The sequence below is a fragment of the Liolophura sinensis genome, chromosome 6 (assembly GCF_032854445.1).
Source record: "Liolophura sinensis isolate JHLJ2023 chromosome 6, CUHK_Ljap_v2, whole genome shotgun sequence".
In the NCBI taxonomy this organism is placed as follows: Eukaryota; Metazoa; Mollusca; class Polyplacophora; order Chitonida; family Chitonidae; genus Liolophura; species Liolophura sinensis.
The window spans coordinates 58,328,557-58,356,515 of NC_088300.1; the positions used below are offsets into that span (position 1 = coordinate 58,328,557).

General features: G+C 38.2%; 2 protein-coding genes across 2 annotated transcripts; both read left to right on the forward strand.

The window, feature by feature from the left end:
• Nucleotides 1-424: 424 nt before the first annotated feature.
• On the forward strand, nucleotides 425-10,442 carry LOC135468870 (neprilysin-like). Its single transcript, XM_064747330.1, has 14 exons — nucleotides 425-1,158; nucleotides 1,350-1,415; nucleotides 1,772-1,918; nucleotides 2,506-2,595; nucleotides 3,124-3,260; nucleotides 3,894-4,116; nucleotides 4,495-4,593; nucleotides 5,034-5,111; nucleotides 5,796-6,084; nucleotides 7,086-7,255; nucleotides 7,791-7,871; nucleotides 8,622-8,717; nucleotides 9,566-9,639; nucleotides 10,027-10,442. Exons 1-14 carry the CDS (start codon nucleotides 478-480, stop codon nucleotides 10,124-10,126), a joined length of 2,331 nt encoding a protein of 776 aa, XP_064603400.1. The 5' UTR covers nucleotides 425-477; the 3' UTR covers nucleotides 10,127-10,442.
• A 4,616-nt stretch (nucleotides 10,443-15,058) lies between these two features.
• LOC135468766 (endothelin-converting enzyme 1-like) lies at nucleotides 15,059-27,384 on the forward strand. Its single transcript, XM_064747180.1, has 14 exons — nucleotides 15,059-15,923; nucleotides 17,129-17,191; nucleotides 17,454-17,597; nucleotides 18,697-18,777; nucleotides 20,033-20,172; nucleotides 20,607-20,829; nucleotides 21,304-21,402; nucleotides 21,897-21,974; nucleotides 22,779-23,067; nucleotides 23,506-23,684; nucleotides 24,512-24,592; nucleotides 25,043-25,138; nucleotides 25,486-25,562; nucleotides 26,721-27,384. The coding sequence occupies exons 1-14, from the start codon at nucleotides 15,195-15,197 to the stop codon at nucleotides 26,818-26,820; spliced, it is 2,379 nt and encodes a 792-aa protein (XP_064603250.1). The 5' UTR covers nucleotides 15,059-15,194; the 3' UTR covers nucleotides 26,821-27,384.
• The last annotated feature ends 575 nt before the right edge of the window (nucleotides 27,385-27,959 follow it).

Sequence of the window (27,959 nt, forward strand, 5' to 3'; positions counted from 1 at the left end):
GACTTTAATTATTCAAAGAAGTAGATATTTTAAGAAGACATATTTATGATCAGGAACCTGGTATAAATGTTTTATAAATCAATCAATAATACAGCAAATCAAGTTATAATATTAGTGCAAGTAAGCATGCAAATCGGGGCGTTTCATGTTCACTACAGTCGACTCGTACATACATGTACGTACATAAGTCAGTTAGAGTAGATCACCCCTGGGTACATATGCTATTAAGCTCACCAGATCATGTTAGTGTGTAGTGTGACGGATCAAATAACGCTGTCTAAACATCAAAGTTTGCACACACACGTGAATATGGCGTAACATTGCACTCCTGGTTTTACAGGTGTTCGCTTACGGGACACTCCCCCCCATCTACCGAGCCACTGTCCACTCTGCCACTTGGCCTTATCACCCAAGGATTCGCCAAGGCTTGGGCAAAAGAGATCCTCATTGTTTCAGTAAATCTCTCGGAGTTTCGACATGAAGGAATCGCTGAGTTTTGGGGGTGGAACCTACAGAACCCGGGAAATCATCTTGGTGACTGTGGCCGTCGTAGCTGTAGCGCTGTGTATTTTGTTTCTAGGATTGTACGCTACCAAACCAAGCAGTTCAGACAACGCTTCAAAACAAAGTAAAACCTCTGCTCAGCACGCAATGACGCCCAAACCAAACCCGATCTGCGAAACACCGTCCTGCCTGGAAACGACGGCCTACGTCTGGTCACTGGTTAACACGAGCGCGAACCCCTGTGAAGACTTCTACTCGTATGCCTGTGGTTACTGGCCCTCACAAAATCCACTGCAGCCAAACGAATACACTAACAGTGTCATTCGCAAAATTAGAAAGGACAATGAATTAAGAATCCGCCGACTGCTGGAGTCACCCAAGCTTCGAGCTGTTCCTTGGGGAAGCGAACGGAAAGTTAAAGACTTATACAGGTCATGCCTTAACGAGTACGGAAGGATGAAGTCCGGTGGGAATCCATTTATAGAGAAAGTTCTGAAGGTCGTCGGTGGCTGGTATGTTGTGGGTAACTTCAATGCCGATAGATGGGACCTTCTCACCAACATTGAGAAAGTCCACGTGGATTTCGGCACAAATGTTCTGTTTACGATTCGCGTGGCAACAGACTGGACCTTTCCATCTCGACGAATTATATCTGTAAGTGTAGCCCATGTTATCAGTATGTGTTTTGAAATTATTCTCAAATCTGCTTGATAATTGCTCGGCTTCTCGAGGAATGAGAAAACGACATTTGCTATCTCTGATCTGTGTTTCCGTCAGCTAAAATAATGACAGCTATGATTTAATAATGTGTATGATTCTACGTGTGTCCTTTCTTTTGATCTCAGCTTTCAAGCGTCCAAACTGGAATGTATAGGTGGTATTATACAGCTACCTACTCATACGCAAACAAGGTAGGATTCTCCATAGAATCTCCGTACATGCAACTGCAGTTCAAAGCAGAAAAAGGCAACAAATGTCACATTGATAATGAATTCCAGAGGTGATGATCTAGATTTCAATTAACATGTATAAACGGTTGCTAAATACCATCCGATACTATAAAAAATGACCGTATAGATATACTAATAATACAGTATAATATTATCACTGAGTACTAGTCTATACATATTCTTATAAATATGATAGCACTCAACATATCGCATTGGTGTTCTTATCTTGGTGTATCAAATTGATACACAAAAATTACAATTTCTTCCGCATAATTCTGGGCTATATTCGACTGAATAAGTTAAACTATACTTTTCAGACACGCACGGCTTACATGGACTACATGAGAACAGTGGCTGGTTTGTTGGTGAGAGATGCTGATGTGAGCATGACAGACACAGACAAGACTAACCGCATCAATGTATTCGTCGATGACGTCATGAACATGGAGTCCATACTGGCAAACGTAAGTTGTACAGTTGGTTCAATTCTGTACCTTACATGCTTTTGACACAGCTTGGTGCCAATACTTCAGCCTTCTTGATACAACGTGATGCTAATACCTCAGCAGCCTTGCTACAACATTGTGCCAATTCCCCAGCAGCCTTGATACAATATGGTACCAATACCCCACGAAGCTTGTTGTCAATTCCTCAGCGTCCTTGATGCAAAACGGCACCAATGCGTCAAACGCTCGTGATACAAAATGGTACCAATACGTCACATGCTACCGATACAATCTGGTGCCAATACGTCAACAGCCTTGATACAATATGGTGCCAATACGTCAACAGCCTTGATACAACATGGTGCCAATACGTCAACAGCCTTGATACAATATGGTGCCAATACGTCAACAGCCTTGATACAACATGGTGCCAATGCCTCAACAGCCTTGATACAACATGGTGCCAATGCCTCAGAAGCCTTTCATGCAACATGGGGCCAATACCTCACGTGCCCTGGTTTTGCAAATCTAAAATTATACATTTGGCTTTATCAAGTCACCCTAAACATTATTCCATTTAATATGGTATGCCTGCTATTTTACAGATAAGCTCCACCTCAAGGTATGACGTACAAAGCCACGAGCGAGAGAAGAAGGTTCGAATCAACAACCTGACAGCATTAACGGACACAACGGTCAGTAATGTGGTATCTCTGTCTCTCACGTGTTCCGTCTGTAGGGCAAACGAAAAGATTTACACATTACTTACACATTACTTAAAAACTTCTTCGACTGACTGCGATTGGTTCGTTGTACATCTTATTTCCATGTTAATTGTCTGAAACGACTTAGCCTCAACGTCAGCTACCGGAAGCAATTGATGATTGTGGTGAAGACAGAAGATAAAGAGCTAACGAATGTGTCTGAGGAAAGCTCTTAATTTACGTTGATCTGGTATTTGTGGATTGTACCTCAACTGACTTAATTTATGTGTGATTATTATAAATTACGCATGACTTGCTAGAAAACACCACCCTAATCCCCAGATCAGTCCACATTTCAAGAGAGACAACAGTGATACCAGTTGACAACGTCAGAAACAATGTCTTGTCATTTAACACAAATTCATAACTTTAATTGTCCACAACCGAACTACATTGACAGTTTGTTGTATTTTAAAGGCTGTTAACCGTTTTTGGCACTTATGTTCTGTTATGTTTCAGTTTAATTGGGTGTCGTTCTTCTCCTACATGTTTGACAAGCCGAGAGTTAGCGAGTGGACCTTCATAGCCATACCAGAGAAAGACTACATCCGGAAAATGTCCCAAGCCATAAATAACCTAGGCCCGAACAAAAACAGGTAAAGAGTCTCGCTGCAAAGATTTTGACGATGCCTGTTCAGGTGGGGTGGAAGATGTATAGCCTACGCGTTAGTGCTCTATTAATCGGTATGAATTGAGAAATTACAAAGCGAGAAAAAAATTAGTATATGAGCGGTCTTATAACATTATCGGGACCTTCGGTAGCACATTCGGCCAGTTTGTTGGTCTCACCGCAGGCAATCGGCTCCTAGTCAGTTCATGAGGTCGAAAGTTCGAATCCAGCTCTCACTGGTTTGGCTGTGACTTGAAATAGGTTGTTGACCGCGGGAACTGCCGTTTTCCCCACCCATAACCATGACCCCAGTCTTGTAAGTGAAATTTCACCAATATAAAATACCATTTATATACAGCCATAAGTGGATAGTAACATATTTTTCTACATAGTTCACTCCACGAAAATGAGGCTATAACACTAGCTTTTGACCAATGTGAGTGTGTGCCCTGATGAACCTGCTGTGACTCCAATTGCAGCTGATGGCTGAAAACAAGGTGCAGTGGTGTTTCCCTGTACTCTCTTCAATCAACTTGACTGCTCTGAAGCAAATCCCGAGTAAGACCTAAAGCACAAATGATTACCAGAAACATTCAGCCTGGTTTCTTCTTTTGTATAGGATACTGAACAACTACTTCACGTGGACCATGCTCCGGAAGTACGTACCGCACATGTCTGCCGAGTATATCCACGCGGCGCGCGCCTACAGGAAGGCCCGCTTCGGCTACACTGAATTCTCCTCCACTTGGGAAGAGTGCTTTGATTACGCGGCCAGCACCATGAAAGATGCTATGAGTCATCTGTACATTAAGGATCATTTTGCGGACGAGAACAAGGATAAGGTAACCTCCACAGTCAATGTACCCATGCTTCTGATGTTGTTTGCTTGGTATGCTTACGTGTGACCATGTGCGAACTATCTTACAGTCACCGCTGCTCTGGTTTTACTTTCCATGTTATAATCCTATATACTATAAAGTGCACATGAAGTTTACTATAAAATGTGTCTTCAAATGAAACGTCATGTTTAGACATAGGTCAGTGCCAAGAAACGGTTTCTAACAGCATTTTGTTTATCAGATTTTCCAATGAATTCGTGTCAGGCCACACATACGATCTCATATTTATAATGATTTCTAATCAATCAATTAAGGGAAAACTCTTAAATTATCAGACACATTCAGCTGGAAAGAGTTCATGTCTCATCCGTCCTCCTGCAGGTTACCGAGATTGCTCAGAGCGTGAGACAAGCCTTGGTGGACAGTCTGACAGGGAATAGCTTCATGGACGCTGAGACCCGTGCCTATGCCAGGACAAAGGTATGCTATCATGATCTCCTATTTGTATGTGTAATAAAGAGGCTATCTGAGAATAGTCAGGCTTTGTCTTAGCTTGTTGTAGGCCTTACCGGAAATAGTCCAGAAATCTTAGTACAAAAGTAAAAACGACAAGTTACAGTTTTAGCGCGATAAACAGCTGTGGAGTTAAAGGTTTGTCTGACTTTAGTGTAAGATAGCTTTGCGATCCTGGCCCCATCTGAACATTTGTGAAGGATAATCGATATTTATGTATAGATGTAAGTCTCCCTAAACTATACATGTGCATGCATATATACACAGCAACTGTCATTCGATTTGTTGATGATTTCTTTATCCAAAAAGTCTGAATCGCACTAATCTTTCTTTGATTAGTTTGATATTCAAATTATTTCAATGTGATATTCGATATCTTTTACTTTAATGTTTAAAATCTTTTATAGGTTCAGAGCATCGTGGACAAAATCGGCTACCCACAGTATATCTTAGACAACGATTCCGTGGATAGGATATATCAATCAGTAAGTCAATGAACGGCTTTGTCAGGGTTGTTCAAAGATGTATTATTAATAATATCGTGATGAACTCATCATGTATTTAGGCTGTGGTGGGAAACTCAACATTTTTATGCTGTCCGCAATACTATTCGTCTGTCTCCTACGACACAGAATGGGATACTTCTTTCCACGTACTGACGACTCGAAAATGAATTGACCATTGGTTTCTTGTGCTAAATGTGTATACGTTACCAGTTTGCCAGAGTAACTTTATCACTAAGTCTGTTATTATGAACGTTAGACAATACTGCTCAAATCCGACTTACTTTAGGTGGAAAAAGTTCTCTATTGTTCCGTATCTTCAACGTAATGGCGGGTATGAACCATAGACTGGATAAAGGCCGAGGTGGTTAGCGTATCAGCTCTGCGCAATGGCCCAGGAGGCTCTCACCAATGCAGTCCCCGTGATTTCAAATCCAGTTGATGTTAGCTTCCTTTTGCCATCAACCCGCAGATGGTCGTAGGTTTCCCCGGGCTCTGTCTGGTTTCGTTCCACCATAATGCTGGCCACTGTCGTCTAAGCGAAATATTGCTGAACAGCGTGTAGAGTACCAATCAAATAAATAAATACTTTATTCACAATAGGTTCCTCGTTATTCTGGTTAAAGTTTCATTGTAAATAGATATATGCATTTTTCGTCATTTTAGTTAGAGATTCACGACAACGACTACTTCCAAAATGTCCTGAACATGAACAAATTTGCAAGAGTGGATATGAACAAGCAGTTGCAAGGAAGTCGGGCGGACCCAGACCAGTGGGGCTATCACAGCGCTATAGACGCCTGGCACGCCTACATCCACTACCTCAACCAGGTTGTCATACCCGCCGGCTTGCTTCAGCATCCCATATATGACTACAAACTGCCTCACTACCTAAACTTTGGCTCTGTTGGCACCCTTTTTGCCGAGAGTTACATCCGCGCTATTGACAGGATAGGTAAGTGTGAATCTGTATTTACTAGGATATCATACAATATCAGGTCGGCACATTTTACAGACTGTGATGGAAACATTAAAAACGATGTTCTTTTTATTGTAAAGAACGTTGATACAGTGTCAGATGTTTGTGCGTCACGGAGGAACTACACTGTTTCTTCTTCTTGAAGTAACGACTCTTTCGTTCTGGACACATACAACCTTAGGCCACGTTCATCTAACCCTTGGCATTAACACTCTGGTAAACAGACCTCTACAAAGGTAAATACATTAGTCTCGGCATTTTGTTTGATCTCACGAAAGAAGTTTTCTTGACTCACGAAAGAAGTTTTCTTGACATAGTGAATTGTATTCACCACGACTCTGGACTATTCTCTTGTATACACGTGTTGACTGACATTGCAATGCTAAACCAAATAAAGCATCCCGGTCGTTTGACCCCTGGTTAGTGACGTCACAAACTTTACCACTCTCTACTTCAGCTACGGCTTTAAGTCAGGATTGTTGTATACCTGAGAACTTCTTGAGTGCGTTGTTAAATCATTAATTAAATCAAATCAATCAATCAGTAAGACAAACAACCAAATCTGAATAAGCTATGTGTTTAAACACTGGTCTTTCAGATATTTGTTATTTAGATCGGTTTTGTAGAGTTTAAGTAACGACAAACTGCCTTATTGTTCATTTTCCCCCAGAGAGTTGACCTGGTAAACCTATGATTGTTTTCTTACGAGTTTTCATCGATAGAGAAATAACCCTTTTGTGTTCTGCTGCCCCAATGTCCAAAAATGTCTGTAAAAGTTGCAGATATATGAATGTTTATGTATTTGTGACGAATGTAAAAAAAGCAAAATAAACCAAGTGTAAGAATTTTAAGGCTTACTTTGGACAAATTAACAACGGGTCGTCAACTAACTTGTATATGGTTGTCTTCCAGTTGAGCCTTTCTTTTATTTTTTATCTGGACGGATTCATTTTTTGTTCCTTTATCACATTTATCAGGTTCACTATTCGATAAAGATGGTGACAGAGTAAGCTCAGAGCGTAACCCATTTACATACAACGGATGGTGGTCGGACACGACTCTTAGCAAATACACGGATATCAGAAGCTGTTTGATGAACTATACTGTCAACAAAACAGAGAGCACTACTACTGGCGGAGCCAATCCGGTATGAACTATTTCCCTAGCGATTTTTTGTATTTTCTTTAGTTTTCCCACAAACTATGGACTGCATGGTGACTGTCATATTAATCTGTGGCGATACTTTAACCCTTGGTGTTATTCTAAAGTGCTACGTGAGTTAACAAGAACAATTAATGAAAAAATATCACTTACAAATAGAAAGAAAAACATCTCTGCTTTTGCGACACGTCATCTTTTGGGTACCCAAAAGACATGCATACGTGTATTTTCACATGGTAAATCTGCTTTGGTTCAAAGTAGGAAAATTGATTTAATACGCTGTTATTTTCGAGCAAGGTAAACAATGAGAAAGTCACAATGTCAGTGATGATACAATAAGCACAGAGGCTGATTCATCGATGACACCATGTGACAAGTACAGGTTTACCAATGTTAAAGTGTATCATCTAACAGTTTCCTCTTCTGGAGAGTACATGTGTAAATGTTGCAATCTGTACTCACATTTAATATGTGTCTTCAAAAAACTCACTAACCTAACCTGTTGTCGCAATATAATCCAGGTCAGGGTGTCGTCGTATATGACAATAAACATGGCGGAAAACTTAGCGGAAGAAGTTTGGATGGTCAAGATAGCAATGAAGGTCAGTAAGCACTGCATTAAATGACACTGTATTGCAGTTTACTCAGCTGAGCTCTAGGTGGCGTTTTTTTGGTCTCCCGTGTGTTTCACATCAGTAAAGAGAGCGTGTCATTTGACATTTTTGTGTATGTAGCAACTTGTATAATTTGATACTACATTTGTGTCGTCCAGAGTATTTTTTGTATTTCTGTATAAAATTAGATGTTATTCTCTTTGTTTTTTTATATGTAGCCCCCTAAGTAATTAATGGAAATCAAATTTTAGACTTACTGCAGTGTCAAACTTGATTCACCTGATTTGGTTATTAATGACATGTGTACCAGAAAGAGTCCTTTCACAAACTGACATTGTGTCAAAATCCACATAGTGCGCTGTACCGGGCATGGTTGGTTGAAATGTGTGTTTTTATTTTTGACACTTGCGACTTCTGTCATTTGTAATACTTCAGCCTTATCATGCAGGATAGAGCGTAATTTTGTACTTTTAGAGCTGTGAAAATCCTGGAGTACAATCCCTTTGCAACTACTGCCTTGCGATATGCAAATACTTTCATGTGACTTGTATATGACTTTCTTCCCTACTGGTAGATTTCAAACACTTCGACAGTCTGGATCAAGAAGTTCTGTTTCAAGAAATCCTTCCAGTAGCTAAGTAAAAACATCTTGCAAGAAATTCTGATTCTGGTTTGAAACCAGATTCCCTTATATTTTAACACCTAATAAGAGTGCATTTCATGATTGCTTGTTTCTAGGCATACCAGGCTTGGGTAGCAAAGAATGGTGCCGAACTGATGCCCCCCTCTATTGGCCTCACAAACCAGCAGATGTATTTCGTCGCATATGCACAGGTATATACATACAGACACAAATGTCCGGCCTTAAAAACATTGGGCTTTCAACCGTTCGATCAAACGAGGTATTCCAGCTGCGTAAAGAAAGTTTCAGATATGTTCTTTTTTCCAATGATGTCGGGCATTGGTGACAAGAAGTTTGCTCATGTAGCCGCTAGCTTTTCTTTCATAAAGTTTATTACAGATTGTTTGCGTTCCTGCAATATGTCATGCACACTGATATCGATTTGTGAGTGAAATCTGAGGAGCATATGCGTTAAATGCCGTTGGTATTTTGCTCAAAGCCTTTACTTCGAGCTGTCCGTTTTTCCACACACGCAATACTAACCACTGTCGTATATTTGAAATATCCTTGAGAAGGTGTTAAAGACACACCTATGTGAATGTGGTGGAGAGATATCCAGAACGCCTGGATGTAATACATACATGTATCATGCATGTAATATCGGTGGCCTCCATGGCAGAATGTTTAGCGTGCCAGCGTGGCGCCTCCCACAAATGTGACCAGCTCATGCTACTTTCTCTCCGGTCATACCTGGGAAAGTCTGCCAGTAAACTACGAAGAGTTGTGGGTTCCTTCATAATGCTGCCCAACTTAGTATAGGTGAAATATGTTTGAGTGCGGCGTAAACACCAATCTAATAAATAAATAAATGTAATACCAAGCAACCTCATGGATTACAAAGTTACTTTAGTTATTCTTTCCGAGAGTTACGTTTTTTGTTGTTTCTTGATCCATGTTCTCGTCATGATAATATGGCTGCAATACTGCTGACATAACATTAAGCCATAAATCATTCAGTTACTCATTTTTCTAGATCAAGTGTATGTTTGTATACTTCCAGACCCAGTGTTATGTGAATAGCCCTGTCCAGGACAGCTATCACGATTTGTACGGTTTTTTTAGGAAATCGTTCACGTGAGTACTGCCTCGTTGTACTAGTGATTTGCCTCGTGCTTTAAGCTGGTGTTTTGTTTTGGAAAAGTTTCTTACGCTTGTAGATTTAGATGGCCCCTTCGTGATCTAAGAGAGGTATACGATTATCGAAACTGATAATTAGATTTATGTTAAATAGCATCTTTATTGCACTTGTGCAGTGTAATACATCTGCTTTTATTGTTTTGACAAAATATTGTTAAAATAAAATGAAATAAAATGACATGAAAAAATTTACGATAATCTGCAACAGGAGTAGATAAAACACAACAGCAGAGCGAGAGGATATATGTTGTGGAGAGGTGTGTGTGTGTGGGTGAGTGAGAAAGACTGAAATGTGTACTTGTTTCGTTCTTTTTTTTTTTTCAGAACAAACATGGCCCTTTCCCAGGTGAAAGAGTTTTCTGATGTATTTAAATGTCCTGACACAGCTATGTTAAATCCATCGAACAGATGTCCCTTGAACTGACGAAACTTTACAGACTATTCACGTTAAGTTTGTCTTATATCTAGTGATGTTATAACACTGGCTGTGGGGTCAGTGCGTGTGTAAATTGTGCAGTGCACGAATAGCTCGTGAGCAATTTTTTGTACCAAAATTCATCGGCCGCTATTTCGACGAATAAATGTACGTTTATCTCATTATAACTTTTTGACTGTTGACTTATTTCTTAAAATGCTCGAAGTACTACTCATTTTATATTTTTCAAATATTTGTTTTTAGCTTTCGCTAATATGTTATTTATCCATATAAATTGAAGTGTAAATGGTCTGAAAACCGATCTATTCTTAACACAAAATATTTATTTAAAAATTTGTTCATCCTTGTGTCAGGTTAATGTTTTAGATTACATGTTCTTGTTTTAGATTACATGTTCATGTTTTAGATTACATGTTCATGTTTAGATTACATGTTCATGTTTTAGATTACATGTTCATGTTTAGATTACATGTTCATGTTTAGATTACATGTTCATGTTTTAGATTACATGTTCATGTTTTAGATTACATGCTCATCTTTAGATTACACAGCTGCCGCAAACTGAGCGCCTCGTCTCCATTTTAATGTGCTTTAAATAAATATACATATTTTACACAGTAGACGTCTTACTTTTTGTGCCTATATATTACAATTGAATCAGTCAAGATTTTCATGCATGTCATGTGATTTAATTATTTAATTTCTAAATCAGATGCACATCGATAAATAAAGCGATTACCTTTGAATTGAGGAAGTCTTCCACCAATATGATGTGCGTTTCTTTATGCCAGACGTCAGAAACTTGCCAAAGGTCGGAGGCATTCCGTTTTTCTTCACCTATAATACACCAGCCGCCTTTGTACACGTATACTTCTTGATTACGTTGTTAAACAACGATAAAAAATTAGAAACCGATTTATGACTTTTTCTTTGCTAATTTTGTGAAAGATCAACCAGTTTGTCTACTCATTTAGGGAAGTTAGTGATCTGAAAGGTTGAATACAACGAGCTACCTAGTTAACTGCATATTCCTTTGGGTATGCTTAAATTATGTTGTTCTCTACAGCCAGTACTAGTGATGACTTTATTAAAATAGCTTCAGAAGTCAGTGTATTGTTTTCGACTTGATTCAACTGAGGGTTTACGGGGCTCCCAAGACAAGATTTCTCTGACATAGCGGGGTTCATGCTAATGAGGGTCTCTCAGACGACACCACCTTACCGTATTTAGGCCGAACCGGTGGAAAGTACATGTGAACTTTTGTCCTCAGATGACACCACCTTACCGTATTTAGATTGAACTGGCGGAAAGTACATGTGAACTTTTGTTCTCAGACGACACCGCCGTACCTCATTCAGATCAAACTGATGGAAAGTACTTGTGAACTTTTGTTCTCAGACGACACCAACGTACCGTAGTCAGTCAGAAGTGGTGGAAAGTACTTGTGAACTTTTGTTCTCAGACGACACCACCGTACCGTACTCAGTCAGAAGTGGTGGAAAGTGCAAGTGAACTTTTGTCCTCAGATGACACCACCATACCCTGCTTAGTCCGAACTGGTGGAAAATACATGTGAACTTTTGTTCTCAGACGAAACCACCATATCGTACTCAGACAGAACTGGAGGAAAGTACATGCGTCAAAGGTTTGTGGTCGGAATTCACACCGATAGCGGTGCATAAGATGTGTATTGTACGACTCCGAGATGTCTACAAACATACATGCTCAAAGGTATGTGAATATGTATACGTATACATGTGAAATCCTTAGCCTATCGAAATTGGTAACTTATCTGAGAACAGCTTACGCGCTTTTATTTGAATATATTTATATAAATTTGAAGTCATATTTGTGTACAAAATGACCTTGATCGATGGCGAACAAGCTCGCTGGAGATCACTTGTCTTCCATGAACATGGTTTACATGCGCATGTGATACATGTGAGCTAGCAGCCAATAGCTCACCAAAAGTTGGTGGTTCATCAGGGCCTATCCATTTTCCATCCTGCACCAATAAAACTGGTGAACACAAGTGAAATATCCTTGAGTGTATGGCCCTCCAACATGATCTGGACGAGAACTCACCTCGATTGCACACAGTCATTTGCACGTGCCCCCACTTACCCACTCGGCCACATAGGTCCCCATCCTAATTATTAGAAATCTTTATTTATATTTGATTAGATTTTTACCTAGTAGTTAAAAATGTTAAGCCCATATCAAACTGCTTCATGCGTTTGTATTTTTGTTGAGTATATTTATTTTAGAACACAGTGGGTGGTCAAATGTAATCATTGATGATATGGAATAAAAACCAATTAATTCGGCTGCATTAAATATCATACATGCACGGTGCAAATATTTGAAATTAGTTAACAATCCAATGACCTAAGCATGCTGTGAAAAATTGTAGATAGGCGTACAGATATTTCGGTGATCCTATACAAACAGAAAAACCTAAATTATACCCCAAGGCTCTTGACTGGATTAAAGTTTGATATGCTAGCTGTAGCTCGGCGCATGTATTCTGTTACCAGGCGGACTGCTGGGTTGAAGTTTGGTCTGTCTTGGGCAGGTATAGTATGACTACGAGCATGTACAGAGCGAGAGGTGTGGCGCTGTGACACAGAATACATTAACCCCGGGATCAAAGAGACTACAGTACCCAAGTCAGCTTAGCACAAGGGGGCGGGGCTCATATATTATGCACATATATAATACAGCTAACATAGAGCACATTAAATCTGCACAAAAGACGGTTGTAAACATCCCATAACGATATTTTTTTGTTATCTTCCTGTATAATGTTGAACAGCATGGCCTACTTTATCGTGGCTTATTACGACCATTATAGAAATCCACTTGAAAACGTACATGAGACTATTCGTATAAACTTATGTGTGTAGTTGAAGATCTGCTGATCAGTCACTGAAAATTTTATGAGAAATCACTAAAATTGCTGGAACAAACAAGACCAGAAGTTTTTGCGTTTTATTCTATCTATCCATGTAATTGCACAAATAGTAGCAAATTGTACACCAACTACAGAATTGATTCTGTTTAACTGGTGTTAGAGATAGGCAAGACAATTCTATACCAAGCCTAAGCTGAATTTTGGGTATGGCAGATGTATTCAAGCGTGACCAAAGCAGCACAGTTTAACCCTTTTTCCACTGTCAGCCAATCAGCATGGATTCCTTTAAGCAGGATTAGGGGAAAATGCGGTGATGCTAATTGCAATATATTAGAGGTCACTGATCTAGAATTACTCGAAATACGTGTTGTCATCACATTTAACATACAATAGCACTGTTATAAAAATGCCAAGATCACCGTCGTTAGATTGGTCATACCGATCTAAAGAGTTTATCGATATCGTAACGTATTAATAATCAAGTCGAAAGATATCAATTGTATAAAATTGCGATCTTTCCTATTTTCATCCAACTAGAAATCGACGAGTTGAATCAACAAAAATGAAAATCGCATACACCGTTACATTACATTTTACATCAAACTAAGGTTATTCCAATCGTTCATGGTTCAGTACAGACTTTCACAGATTTTCCTCGTCATTTTAGACTGAGGAATTTTGTACACGCAAGTCTCTTAAAGTTTATAATGCATTTCTATGTGTTTATATATTTCAGTCTACTTCATCAGTGCTATAGAATTGCTCGCTTTTGTTTTAAGTGTATAAAATACCGAACATTAACTGCAGTTTAAAGGCACGATGTGTCGGAGAAAATGGGATTTTCATTTGTATGTTTTTGTTTTAAGCAGCTGAAGATGTTTACCGTTATGATATCCCTCGATTAGTTCACTGGCCATTTTTACAAAAAAACTTTCGTCTACACAGGTTGAATGCAACTAAGGCTGCTAAGTTCAGAATAGCCCTCCAGTGCCACTTTTACTTTAACAACGTTGTCTTCTGTATATAACACTGTATATTTGCCTACTTGTTACTCATTCTTGAAAATGGTTTAACTTAAACCGAAATATTGAATCATATTTAGCTCTGCGTCATTTGTTGTCATTTGCCATAGGACTATTTTTTGTGAAACTCATCAGTGGAAATGGAAATACTTTCAGTTTCTTGTTGACGTGTTGATACCCTGTCAAGAGTAAATTTATTATAATTTTAGATATAGAATGAAAGTTATAGTTGCGGTTGTTAAAACAAATATTTGGAAATAACTATGTTACTGTTATATTGGCTAATTCGGCCAGATTTACTCAATCAAAGAAGCAATCAATCAATCAATCAATCAATCAGTGGCTAGTGAAAATTTTTTTATAGGATCGCGCTGAGTTATTAAACTGGGATGCTGAGGAAGTTTGGGCCATTCACATACGGTCTTTATTCATTGACTGATCTTTAAAACCAGGTGCACACGCTGGGAAAATTTCACCAAAATTGAGGTCTCTGTCTTCGTTTTGCTGAACGTGAAGGCCGACGTCTCCTCCGCGTTTATCCGGCACTTGTATTAGCATTCTCCTGCATTAATTGTACCCGTGGGCAGCTGTTGCCACGCCTCCTAAATGCACCTGGACATCTCCTGTTAAACCTTGCGCACATAGTCGTAGATTGAACTATCAGTAAACAATTGGTAGCCAATTTATAAAATACGACATATTCGAGAAAAAAAACATGTGTGATAGTAATTGTTTGTGTTTATCTGTATACAGTTAGTTAAAGTTGAATATGTGCATCTTATGGAAAGACTTATTGGAGATACAACATAGCATAGTATTGTTGAATTTTGAGGGAAGTTTTAGACTTAATCCATTCTCTGTCATGTGCCGTCGTTCCTGGGTCACGTGTTCACAGTGTCGCATTACTCTAACTTAGTTGTCGTAACGCCCCCTGTACCTGGCGGCGTAGCACCTGTAGATACCTATCATAGGCTTACTCCTAGATACCCCAGGGGTAGAAGAAGTTAAGAAGTGTTAAGCTCAACAGCCGGAGAGGTTTGGTATACTTAGGTATCCTGATCGGTGGGTGATAGGGATTTGGCACAATTTTACAGGTGTACTGGTTTGATCAGCCTCCAAAATGTCCGACAAAACTCCGATAGAGCCGTCGGCTAATTATGGAGGCGGTTTCAGCCTGGGACAGATCTCCTGTAAGATGAGAGAGATGCTCATTGCCATTGGACTCGTCGTCATCATTGTCATGAGCCTTGTTTTCGTCGCACTGTACTCAACGGCAGCCAAATCTGGTGACGATAACAGTAACGGGGGTGTGACAGCCGCCCAGCACCTCGGTACTACCCCGACCCCCGATCCTCGCACCTGCAACACTGCCGGATGCCTGCAGGCCGTAGGATATGCGCGCTGGCTGATGAACGTCTCCATAGACCCCTGTGAAGACTTCTACACGTACGCCTGTGGTCAATGGCCCAACAGGTACCCGTTAGAGCCCGATTCCTACAGGAGTTCAGTCACAACAAACATATTCAAAAACAACCAGAAGAAAATTCTCAGTATATTGAGCACAGATGTCAAGCGAGATATGCCGTGGGCTGCGGAGAGAAAGGCGAAGGACCTCTACATGTCCTGTATGGATGACTACGGCAGGATGGCGGTGGGGGGAAACGCCTTAATCAGCAAGGTTCTAGAGCAGATCGGCGGCTGGGCCTTGGTGCACAATCTACCTACTAACTGGAACATCCTGAACGCCATCGAGAAAGTCCACGTTGACTTCTGGACAGACGTGCTGTTTAACGTATATGTTGGCTCGGACTACACATTCGGCTATAGATTCAGGATTCCAATTATAACGGTAGGCTATTGGAAGATTCAAGTTACTCAATATATCTGAGAATCAGTAAAATTTTCTGCTTTTCTTCCTGAGTCAGTACATAGGAATATATACATGTAGCTCTTCAGTTATAGGATTGAATTATAATTGCCAGAGAATAACATCACACCCTTAACGTCGGTATGACCATTATATCGAAAATTGCCTTTGTTCAATTTTTACCTTAATATGATACATCCAAGAAAATTTAAACTATACATTCATAAGAGAAGTCATTTTATACTATACATTCATAAGACAAGTCATTTTATACTATACATTCATAAGACAAGTCATTTTATACTATACATTCATAAGACAGGTCATTTTATACTATACATTCATAAGACAAGTCATTTTATACTATACATTCATAAGACAAGTTATTTTATATGATACATCCAAGTAATTTTATACTATACATTCATAAGACAAGTCATTTTATATGAAACATCCAAGAAATTTTATACTATACATTCATAAGACAGGTCATTTTATACCATACATTCATAAGACAAGTCATTTTATACTATACATTCATAAGACAAGTAATTTTATACCATACATTAGTAAGACAAGTCATTTTATACTATACATTAATAAGACAAGTTATTTTATATGATACATCCAAGTAATTTTATACTATACATTCATAAGACAAGTCATTTTATACTATACATTCATAAGACAAGTAATTTTATACCATACATTAGTAAGACAAGTCATTTTATACTATACATTCATAAGACAAGTCATTTTATATGAAACATCCAAGTAATTTTATACTATACATTCATAAGACAAGTAATTTTATACCATACATTCATAAGACAAGTCATTTTATACCATACATTAGTAAGACAAGTCATTTTATACTATACATTAATAAGACAAGTTATTTTATATGATACATCCAAGTAATTTTATACTATACATTCATAAGACAAGTCATTTTATATGAAACATCCAAGTCATTTTATTTTATACATTCGTGAGACAAGTAATTTTATATGATACATCCATGTAATTTTATACTATACATTAATAAGACAAGTAATTTTATATGATACATCCAAGTATTGTTATACCATACATTCATAAGACAAGTAATTTTATATGATGCATTCAAGTAATTTCATGCGATATATGCACATAATTTTGTACTTTACATCCAAGTGATTTTTCAGATTTCCAGCGGTGGTCTTGGTATGGGATATTACAGCTATTACTTGAGAAGTTATTACAATAAGGTAAACATTTACTTTGACCAGTAATAAAGTAAACATAAACTTTATAAAACGAAACAACAAACTTGCACAATATAAAAAATAAACTTATGAGTTTACTTCTATTTTACATTATTAGTGGTTGCCTCCCCGCAACATAATGATAATAATAAAAAAAGAAAAACGTCTTGCAACGCACTGCAGTTTAATTGTCTCTAATTCACAGATGGAAGTAATATATGTGATACGGCACGCAGATGGTTTATGTGACTTTCTTATTTTATAGACAAGAACTGATTACCAGGCTTACATGCGCAATGTGGCCAAGCTTCTGCTCAGGGACGCGGGTGTGACTCCAGGGACTGATTTCGACAACAGAACTAATACATTTGTCAATGACGTGATGAGTTTCGAAACGGACTTGGCAAATGTAAGAACTGAATTATATCAACTTGTACTTAATTATCTGCTAATCGATGTTAATGTGTGTTGACGGAGGAATTTACACAGCGATGTAACATCCTCGTGCATGTGGTTTCATTGCACTAGCTGTAATACGACAATGTAAAAGTGATGCCGACACGACATAAATGTAATGTGAAGAGCTATCAATTTATTTCACCGATACAAATATTACTTATTTCATAAATATACATAAATGCTTCATATCTCATTATGCACCTTGTATATCTTTCTTTCGAAGATTCGTGGTGACTAAGAGGTCTAATGGATCTAATTATTCGTGGTTCAGTAACCCCTGGTCATTGAGTTCGAATCCCGATTCTGTCAATTCAGCCGCGGCGTTAAGTCTCATGAGAACTGAGTAAAGCGCTGTGCTGTGGCTCTTACAGTGCTCTATCTATATGTTTCTACGTCCGTTTTCCTGCACGGCCGCCCTCTTTATATATTTTCTTATATGTTTGCATTGAATCAGTGTGTTCTACTCTTAACTCACGGTGGGTTGGACATATTACATTTATGTATAAGTATTATCACTTCATTCTTCATAAACACTGCTTCTATTGTTTATTTATTTATTTATTTCATTGGTGTTTTACGCCGTTCTCAAGAATATTTCACTTATACGACGGCGACCAGCACTATAGTGTGAGGAGCAGCGCCCGGGGGAAATCCACTACCATCCGCAGGTTGCTGCAGACCTTCCCATTTACGGCCGGGGAGGAAGCCAGCATAAGCTGGACTTGAACTCACAGAGAGTTTCTATTGTTATTACAACTGGCACATGCACCAATGTTTACGTTGACCAATTATGTTCCACTTTTAACTTACCTTACCTTCTATGTTGTATGCAAAATACGTTCTATCCTGCAAGCTACTGCTACGAATGTTCTGTGTTTGCATCACTTAAATATATTTTACTTTCAAGTTACCTTGGGTTATATAGATACATATTCGATGTGTATGCATAAAAATACATTCGTTTGTTAATGCAGCTAGAATCAGTACTTTACATGTATTACCTTTATGTATTCAATTACGTAGTATCTACGTTTTCTTCTGCCTGTCAGATCACAATGAATTCGCGGTACTCCTACTCCTCAAGTGGTCACATGAGTCTGGCAACACTGAACAACCAAACTGGGAACATCGTGAGTAGCACAGACCGAACAACGGCATCACTGAACTTTATCTACCATACATGGCTTTAACTTATACTGGATGGTAAAATTCACACGAGTCTCTGTGATCAGTTAGACATAATGAAAATGGGGTCTTTTTTTATCTATTACAAATTGTTAAATTGGCAATTCCTTGCGGTAAAACTGATAATTTCCTTTTTTTGGTCTTTCGTAATAAGAAAAGGCGGCTTTCGCTTCTACTGGATGTTAAACTTGGTAATTAAATGTGTGGTGTTGGTCATATGGGGAAAGAAGTGTTTTTTGTTTAAAACAAATTATAATGAATACTGCCAGGCTGTTCATTTGGGGATCTATATATCTATGCTGAATGATACAATTGTTGATTCATTGTGTTTGGTTAGTCACATGAACAAAGGGAGGGCTTTTTTGACTGATCATTTGGGCATTGTGTTTGGTTAGTCATGTGAGCAGAGGGAGGTGTTTTGTTTGGCTGGTCATTTGGACAATGTGTTTGGTTAGTCATATGAACAAAGGAGGTTTTTTGTTTGGCTGGTCATTTGGGCAATGTGTTTGGTTAGTCAAATGAACAAAGGGAGGATTTTGGTTTGGCTGATCAGTTTGGCAATATGTTTGGTTAGTCATATTAGCAAAGGGAGGTTTTTTGTTTGACTGGTCATTTGGCAATTGTGTTTCGTTAGTCATATTTGCCAAGTGAGACTGCTATGTAAACGTTGAAATGCACTGGTTATTCTGACTTAGAGTAGACTTTTGTAAATATTTGATAGTAAAATTAGTAGTCTAATTTCTTGCGTATGATTTGTTATACAGACAAAGAGCTGTTTTGTCTTTTATTTCTGTCGCATGCTAATATTTGTAACGCCTTGTGTTTGCCGGTGGGTTAATTGGGTGTACCGATTCTATTCAAATGAACGGTGAAACGAGAAAACAAATCCTTGTTACTGTTGCACAACTATCACGCATGAAGCATATACCAAGGTCAGGTAGAGATTTTTCATTCTAAATCATTTTTTCCATGCTGCCTAGTGAAGTGCTGATATTTTATATTATTAAATGATTATAACTATATAACACTATCATCAATGAGGCAACAAAAAAACAAATGCATTCACTGGCATCAAAAACACCATTCTGATAGAAATTTAACGTAAGCATATCCTTAAGTGTCTTGTATTTAATACCGGCTAGACAGTGTATTTGTCTCATTTTGTTAGTGCTCTCCTGCGGGTGTTTTGACTATCTTCAGGTGGACTGGGTGTCTTTCATGAAATACCTGTTTGACAAGGCTATAATCACAGAGGATACTATTGTCAATGTTCGGAGAAGTGGCTACCTGGATAAAATAGCACAGATGATTAAAGATCTACCGGATAAAGACAGAAACAGGTAGCTAGTCTACAACCAGATATCTATATACCAATCCAAACCTAATAATGAATCCAACGCACTTCTCTTATTGTAACTAAGGACAAGCTCAAATAGTTTAATATTTCAATGGTTGTTTGCAAGCAAGCTAAGAATCCAAATACCAACGCAATGTTTTACTCATTGTGAGTGCGTGTCGGTGATAGAGTTGTGTTTCCGAAATTTATTTGGATAACTTTAATTTGAAGGTAAAATACAGTTAAAGACACTTAGGTCCCGCTCCGTGTACTTTCCAGACGATTATACAGAAGGACAAAGAATTTGATTGGCTTCGATCACAGGAATAGCGACACAAATTAAAAGATTCTGTATGGTAATAGATGGCAATCGTCCGACCCAGTGTCCCTCTATTCCAAATTTATATATCTTTTTGTGTTCTTCAATATTTTCTGCAGAAAATTAAACAATTATTTCGTCTGGCAAATAGCGGTGAAGTATGCAAAGGATTTGTCATACGAGTACATTCATGCCCGGAAACAGTACTACACGGACCGATATGGAACCCGCGAGTTTCAAAGCCCGGAAACCTACTGCTTTAACTACGTCAAGAGCAGCATGTCGGACGCTGTCAGTCACGTTTTCATCATGGATCACTTCGCTGACAAAAATAAGGAAAAGGTTTGCTTCCTTAATATATTAATTTATTTATTTGATAGGTATTTTACGCCGTACTCAATAATATTTCACTTATACGACAGCGGCCAGCATTATGGTGGGAGGAAACCGGACAGAGCCCGGGGGAAAACCACGACCATCCGCAGGTTGCTGCAGACCTTTCTTAATATAGCTGGAGAGTTTACCTTTAGATGAAATCAGGAAGATGTTCTGGGTATAATGAGGCTCAACAAAGAATCGTAATAAATACGACCTTCTAGTTGAGCACACGTAATATATGTACAAGCAACACTGATTGATTTCATAAAAGTCACAATAGATAATCCGTTAAACCATGTAAAATTGCGTTTCCTTACGTGTTCATGAGATGTGTTTTTCTCTTGCGATATTTATTTTTAGCTGTGGATTATCATGAGGCTTCACAGTGATGTTAGTTCAAATGTTAACAACTAAAACCATTAAATTTCTTCTTGAAAGGTGACAGAGATTGCCTCGTACGTCAAACAGGCAATAATCGACGGCGTTGACCAGATGAACTTCATGGACAAAGACACGAAAGCATACGCAAAGAAGAAGGTCAGAAAGATGTCGTAATGTGAAATTATTAGATCGAAATATTAATACCGAACATACGTCAAATTAGTTGTAAGTTGAATTTGGCTGGATAAAAACCCTTAAAATTTTGATAGAATGGTTTTACAGACACGATGTTTCTTCCACAAGTAAATCCTGTTCATGATTGTCCTACCCGTTTTTTATTTTATTAATGTTTATACCGGTCTATTTTTGTTCAATGTTCCTCCGAACTGTGTCCAATATGTTTGCATATTATCTATAAGGAATAGAACAAGGCCTTTAAAAAGTAAATGGGGCTTTTACTCTCGCCTAACGTATTAATATACATAACTGTCATTCTGTTGTCATCACAAGCATCGGGAGAATGCTGTAAGCACTTTGATACTCAGCATAATATCTAGACATTCTTCAAGCAAGGCTCTCACAAAAGCCTTGTCTTTAATCTACTGTGTTCCAGATATACAGCAAAAGATTTCTATTATTTACTGTTTTAGCTCTCATACACAGACGACAGTATTGGGTACCCGGACTGGATGATGGATTCAGATGCCGTGGACCTCATTTACTACCCGGTAAGTTATTAATAAACTAAAGTTCTAGTTCCGTCACATGGGATACTAGGCTGAATATTTTAAAATAAAATGAACTAAACCTTTCAAAACACATTAGAAATATACTTTAAAAAAAAAAACAACCATACAGTTCAATCATATAGTTAAATAAACGTTTAAATTAAAAGTTAAGCCGTCCAATTTATACAATTATTAATTTATTTAATTATATGTCTCAAGAAATTTTTTCCCTTAAACGATAGTGGTAAGTTTTATGGGTCAAAGAATTAAGAGAGTTCGTGGTAAACCACTAACCTTTGGCCAGTTACCAACGACCTTTCCCACATGTGACATAATAATATTGGTGGAAGACAAGTAGTTTTCAATGAACGTAAGACTACTCAAACGGCGATATGCGCATCGTCAACCAATTATTGTTAGCAGGCTCCCGCGAACAATGAGCGTGGGGAAACAGTTAACCGCAAAGTCACCTGTTCGATATTTATTGTCATATGTTTATGCGCCGAAACAGACATTCAACCAGTAAGGACGTTCCAGGTAAAAATTCGCAAGGCCAATTCTCAAACTTACATATAACACAAACAACCAAAGAACTAAAGAAGAATATATAGTACGAAAACAGGACAGAATCATGCAAAGAGATGCAGAAAGATGACACATCTAGACATTAAGCCTACGTAGAGGTATAAATGCTCGAATGAACGAATGATTATGGCTTAACGCCACGTTGGCAATATTTCAGCCATACTGTGGCGAGATATGTGCTTGAAGTATACACATCAATTGTTTTCCTTTGCTTTTCAGTTGAATATAACCAGCGGAGATTACTTTCAGAATGTCCTGAATATTAATAAGTACGACAAAGTGGATATGAATAACAGATACTTACAAATTGACGGTGAAACCCACTTATCCTGGCACGGGAACACCTATAACAGTTATATGTACCTGTATCAAATGTGGAATGAGCTGATCGCCCCGGCTGGTCTACTACAGAGTCCGCTATATGACTACAACAGCCCGCACTATGTCAACTTCGGAGCCATCGGCTCCATGTTTGGCAACCGTTATTTGGACGCCATCGACAGGACAGGTAAATTAAAATGATATGATATAGTAACTATTTGTTTATGTGAGTATTGTGAGTATTCAAACAGTTTACGCCTATGTAACTGCGGTCACGATGATGGTGTAGGAAATCAGACCGAGCCAAGGAGGAAGCCAATGATCACCAATAGTCCAGACGTTTGATCCAATTGACGTAAGATGTTACAACAGGGGAGATAACAAGGGCCTAGGTACTTAATTATGCTTAATTACAAGGCACTTAGACTTCACGTCCTCCGTCGCGTCAAGTCAAGAGCTTTGTCAGGCACCTAGTGATTGTCGGTGATTTACTCCTCCACCCAAATAGTGGAAAATTCTTGAGTACGTGTTAAAGGGTTACAATCAATCGATTAGTCTGTCAATCAATGATCAGTTCATATATCTGAAAATTTATTTTTTTCTAAGCTTTTCTTTTATTGGTCAGGTTCAATATACGGATACCACGGTGAGCGACTGATGGACCCACTTTACAGATACAGGTACAAGAGATGGTGGAGTAACTCTACAACCTACAAGTTCAACAACGCTACAGCGTGTTTCTCCGACTTCTACGTTAATAAAACAGCCGGCTCGTATATCGACGACGACGGAAACGTTGTTGATGTAAAGTACATTTTTTCTGCTTGTACTCATACCAGCCAGAGGATCCCGCAAAGCCAATTCTGACTTAAGTCAAAATTTATAAGGCGATTTTAAAGCTTTTTGGGGGTCCCAACAATTGAGGAGTTTCACCACCTCATGTAAGTTGTCTTAAGATAAATGCGTGCAAATTTATCCTTCCAGTACCAAAAACTAAGCACTGTGAAGACGTTTTAAATTTTGGCTTAAGTTAGATATGGCTTTCTGGAATCGAACCAAGATCCGTTCCAAGATTTGTATCTAATCTAAACTGATTTTAACTTCCATAACTATACATTTAAAAGACATATGCTACCACGGTAGTTACAATCAACATAGTCTGTGATCGCATTTTGGAACGGGGACCATGACCACATACGAAACAACATTCTGTCAAAATTTTTAGGTACCTGTTGTAATCAAAATAGTTTTGCTGTGATATGTGATATTGGACAGTTAAGATAATCGTCCGTGTTCCATTCGCCATAACGTGCTAAACATGTAAAAATGGCACCCTAATTTTAGTAATTTCAATGCTTTCTCACTTTTCTTTATTATGTGACATATCTTAAGCATAATTTTGCCGTCTGCCTTGTCCAAACGTAATGGTATGTTATTTTTATTGCCTTTTTTTTGCTAACGACAGAAACTAGTCGTGTGTGAACCATCTATATAATGGGTGAACAGAAACTGCATGTTAACTTTATTCCCATTTTGCCATCAGTTATGTTTAGTGAGTCATGATTACTGTGACAACACTCACACGGTGTGTGCCCCGTGCGGTGGCATCTAAAACTCCCCCTTTGTTCTAGGTTCCCGTGAGTATTTACTCGGCTAGATCCTACTCGCAAACGGCAGCTCAGGAGCTGGGGGGTGTCAAGAGGGCTTATTATGTGAGTTTACACTTTTTCATATTTAGTCCCACGTACATGAGTATGTGTCTATGGTAGATGCATTCAAATGAATTTTAATCTTTTTCACAATTATAACTATACTTATGCGAACTGTAATAATATACTATACTGCACATGACTTTTATTGCGACCAGAAAATGAAAATACCACATGATGATTATACATTGTTTGTGCATTGAAAATGTTTTTTCTTTCATTTTATTGGTGTTTGTGGATAAAACTCGTTTGAAACCACTTTATACCTAGCCAGGTATATAATAAACTTTCTGAAGCAAGTCCCCAGTCCACTCCAATCTGGAATTGGATTCGAATAGGTAGCCACATTCCTTACAGTTAGTGATTTCTTCAGGCAACCTTTTAGACCTCCAACAATCTAGGACCAGGTAATTATTGGAATATTATATATGCCATTGGTATGTTTCACTACAGGCTTATCAAGCATGGCAGAAGAAGAACTCAAGAGAGAAACTACCGCCTATTCTCGATTTAAATAACGAGCAGATGTTTTTCATCGCTTATGCTCAGGTATGTAGGCCTATGGACCTTAAGATTTCACCCAACGCCTTCTGAAATTTTGTGTGCACGACCCTGAATATGACAGTCTTGCGTCATAATTGCAAACTAAAATCAGATCGCTATGTGCATAACATTTATTTTATCCGTTGTGGGAAAACATAATTATGTACTTTATTTAAATTCCTCTGCAAAAGAAATAAATAATTTGAGCTAAATAATGCAATTTATTTACATTGTAAACTGTATGAAACCCAGTGAATTGACATTTCTTAATATGGTTAAAGACCTACGTCGTCACACGCAGATGCGTATATGGAAATTTAAAATAAACCTGGTTGTGTACATATCTGTTACAGACAAAATGTACGGTAACACGGCGCTTCTCCACGTCACCGTTCTTCTCGCGCTATTTCCCTATTCCTGACAGCATGAAGTGAGTATTACGGCTAAAAAACAATGGAGAAAGGATATTCATTTTATCACTATAACAATACGCCAGGTCAGAACCCCAGACTGGGCTGGTTGTTCCGTTGATCGGACACACTCCCTCGTGTAGCATAGGTAGCATAATTAACACGGACCCTATAGAGAACAAGTGAGGAAATTCAAAATTAAATCACCGAAACTGTCGTAATAAATACACTCTAATGTTGTCGTTGATGAGCTTCCTGATGTTCTTTTTGACAAAATGACAGCGAAAGAATTTGTAGAATTTATCGAACCAGGCTGATTTCAGATTTCTGTTCCATCCGTGGACAGGCTACATAAAACGCCAGATGATTAGAAATATTAGTGATAACGTGGGTAGTATCACATATATAATTTGTCTGGGCTCTCATTTCAGCATACTGACATGCATTTAGACATCTAATGTGGACGATAAGATGTTAGAAGCTTAGTAATGGTGTGTAACCATTACTAATTTATATCATTTTTCAGTTCTCTATGTCTTGAAAAAAAAAACACATCATTTTTGAAAATGTAATAGCAATTTACCAAAATATGTATATCTATGTCTTTCTGAAATGTCTGTTACGTCACTGCACACTACAAGAAAGGGTCAAAATTTACTAATACTACAACAATAAAAATAGGTACGAGAGCGAAAAAAAAAACTAAAGCATTCTTCTTATAACATTCACACATATTGGTATCATATCTGTAAATACTATTTTTTTAAAACTATTAATACAGTATAGTTTTTATATGTTACCTGGACTTCAGATCTCTCGGAGTGGTAACTGGTAAAAAGTGTGTTACAAGTTAAATCAAGACATCAGTGTTGATACAAAACAAATGGTGCTTAAGTGCAGACTATAGTTCGTTTCTCTCAGTTTGATGAAGTGCAATAAAACCCTAGACATGCAATATTTTGCTGACAAAGTGTTTGGTTTATTATACTCAAACCGTCATATGTGAGACAGACGAAGAATAAATTGCGATAAATCGAGCTATATGAATGGCATGAATGTGTCTGGGAAGAGTACAAAGATCATTAGTGCTAGTGACAACATCTGATATGCAGCAAGCTTCGTGCTTGTCTGTCAACCGTAAGCGTTTTAATTCTGAATTCTATCTTTACTTTTCACAGAGTGAACGGAGCTATGGCCATGATGAGCGAATTCAGTAAGGCTTTTGGTTGTCCCGCTGACAGTGTCCTCAATCCGCCAGATAAGTGTTCGGTGTTTTAACTTAAGCCGAATGTTAATGACATCGATTGAATGTATTTGATACAAATTTAAGAAAGAACCAGTTCCGAATATGTAGTCCGAATATGAAGGACAACGAAGTTTCATTTTAGTTTCATCTGAGTACGTGTCTATGTTAATAATACTTGGAGTATTTCACGTTGGACAAAACTCAAAGCAACTCAGAATTATGTATATCAGCATTATGCACACTCATCATTAAGTTGTTTTTAGGAGCAGGTGTTCTGTACATTTCACTTTCGTGTTTGACACGTAAAGAGCGTACCGTTACACAAAGTTACTCAAGCTATGCTCACATGCGATTTTGAGTGCAAATTCCGTCTCAAACAAGTTGGCACATTATGGTATCAAGGATAAAGCAGAAATCAAATGTTCGCCACCCATCGTCTTGTAGTTACATATATCTGTGGCCCAAAAGAGCAGCTGTCTAAAATGTCCCACAACAGTATGTATATTTAATTATTTTATGTCAACGTTTTCGGGCATGTGTAAATAATATAGTTGATAACATTTAACAGAGAAATAAAGGTACACGATTACCATTAAGTGTGTGTTATTATGAACTGAATTGAGTTTTTGTCTGAACAAGTAACCAGTGGGGACTTAAGCTGCAGTTTTGTGAGCGGAACGTCACCTTTAGTGACTGGCATGTAAGTACGAGGTGCGGGTTCAAACTCGATCTTGGACACGGAATTCGTAGATTTCCCAGCTCTAGGTTTGTGCGGCTTTTGGAGACAATAAGCAGTCCTTGGGCCATTCGCGAAGTCTTAACAATCGTTGACCACTTAATTTGTCCTCCAATCAATATTCACGTACCTGTACGCCACACGCGCGAAGTTCGTCCATAACTAGCCGAAGATGGTACACCACGCTCACTTTGGCTTCCTACAATCATAAAACTGACAGCCATCGCATAAATGAAGAAGTCTTCAGCATGGAGTGAAACAATTAATAAATAAATAAGCTGCAATTATCTGTGAATACACCTGATACGCGCGAGAGGGTACTGTCTGATGTGTCAAACACATGATTTGTGCTTGCGGTCCAGTTATTTCCACAGTGCACTACATTCTTCATGCCTCAATTTTGTACAATAATGGAGTCCTAGATTGAGATTATAC

Excerpts from the sequence above, each read along its gene's own strand:
- LOC135468870 (XM_064747330.1), top strand. The coding sequence starts at position 478 with ATGAAGGAATCGCTGAGTTTTGGGGGTGGAACCTACAGAACCCGGGAA. Across the intron at positions 4,117-4,494 it reads CGGACGAGAACAAGGATAAG|GTTACCGAGATTGCTCAGAG; the intron begins GTAACCTCCACA and ends GTCCTCCTGCAG. Across the intron at positions 5,112-5,795 it reads TGGATAGGATATATCAATCA|TTAGAGATTCACGACAACGA; the intron begins GTAAGTCAATGA and ends TCGTCATTTTAG.
- LOC135468766 (XM_064747180.1), top strand. The coding sequence starts at position 15,195 with ATGTCCGACAAAACTCCGATAGAGCCGTCGGCTAATTATGGAGGCGGT. Across the intron at positions 17,598-18,696 it reads TCGAAACGGACTTGGCAAAT|ATCACAATGAATTCGCGGTA; the intron begins GTAAGAACTGAA and ends TCTGCCTGTCAG. Across the intron at positions 25,139-25,485 it reads TTTTCATCGCTTATGCTCAG|ACAAAATGTACGGTAACACG; the intron begins GTATGTAGGCCT and ends TATCTGTTACAG.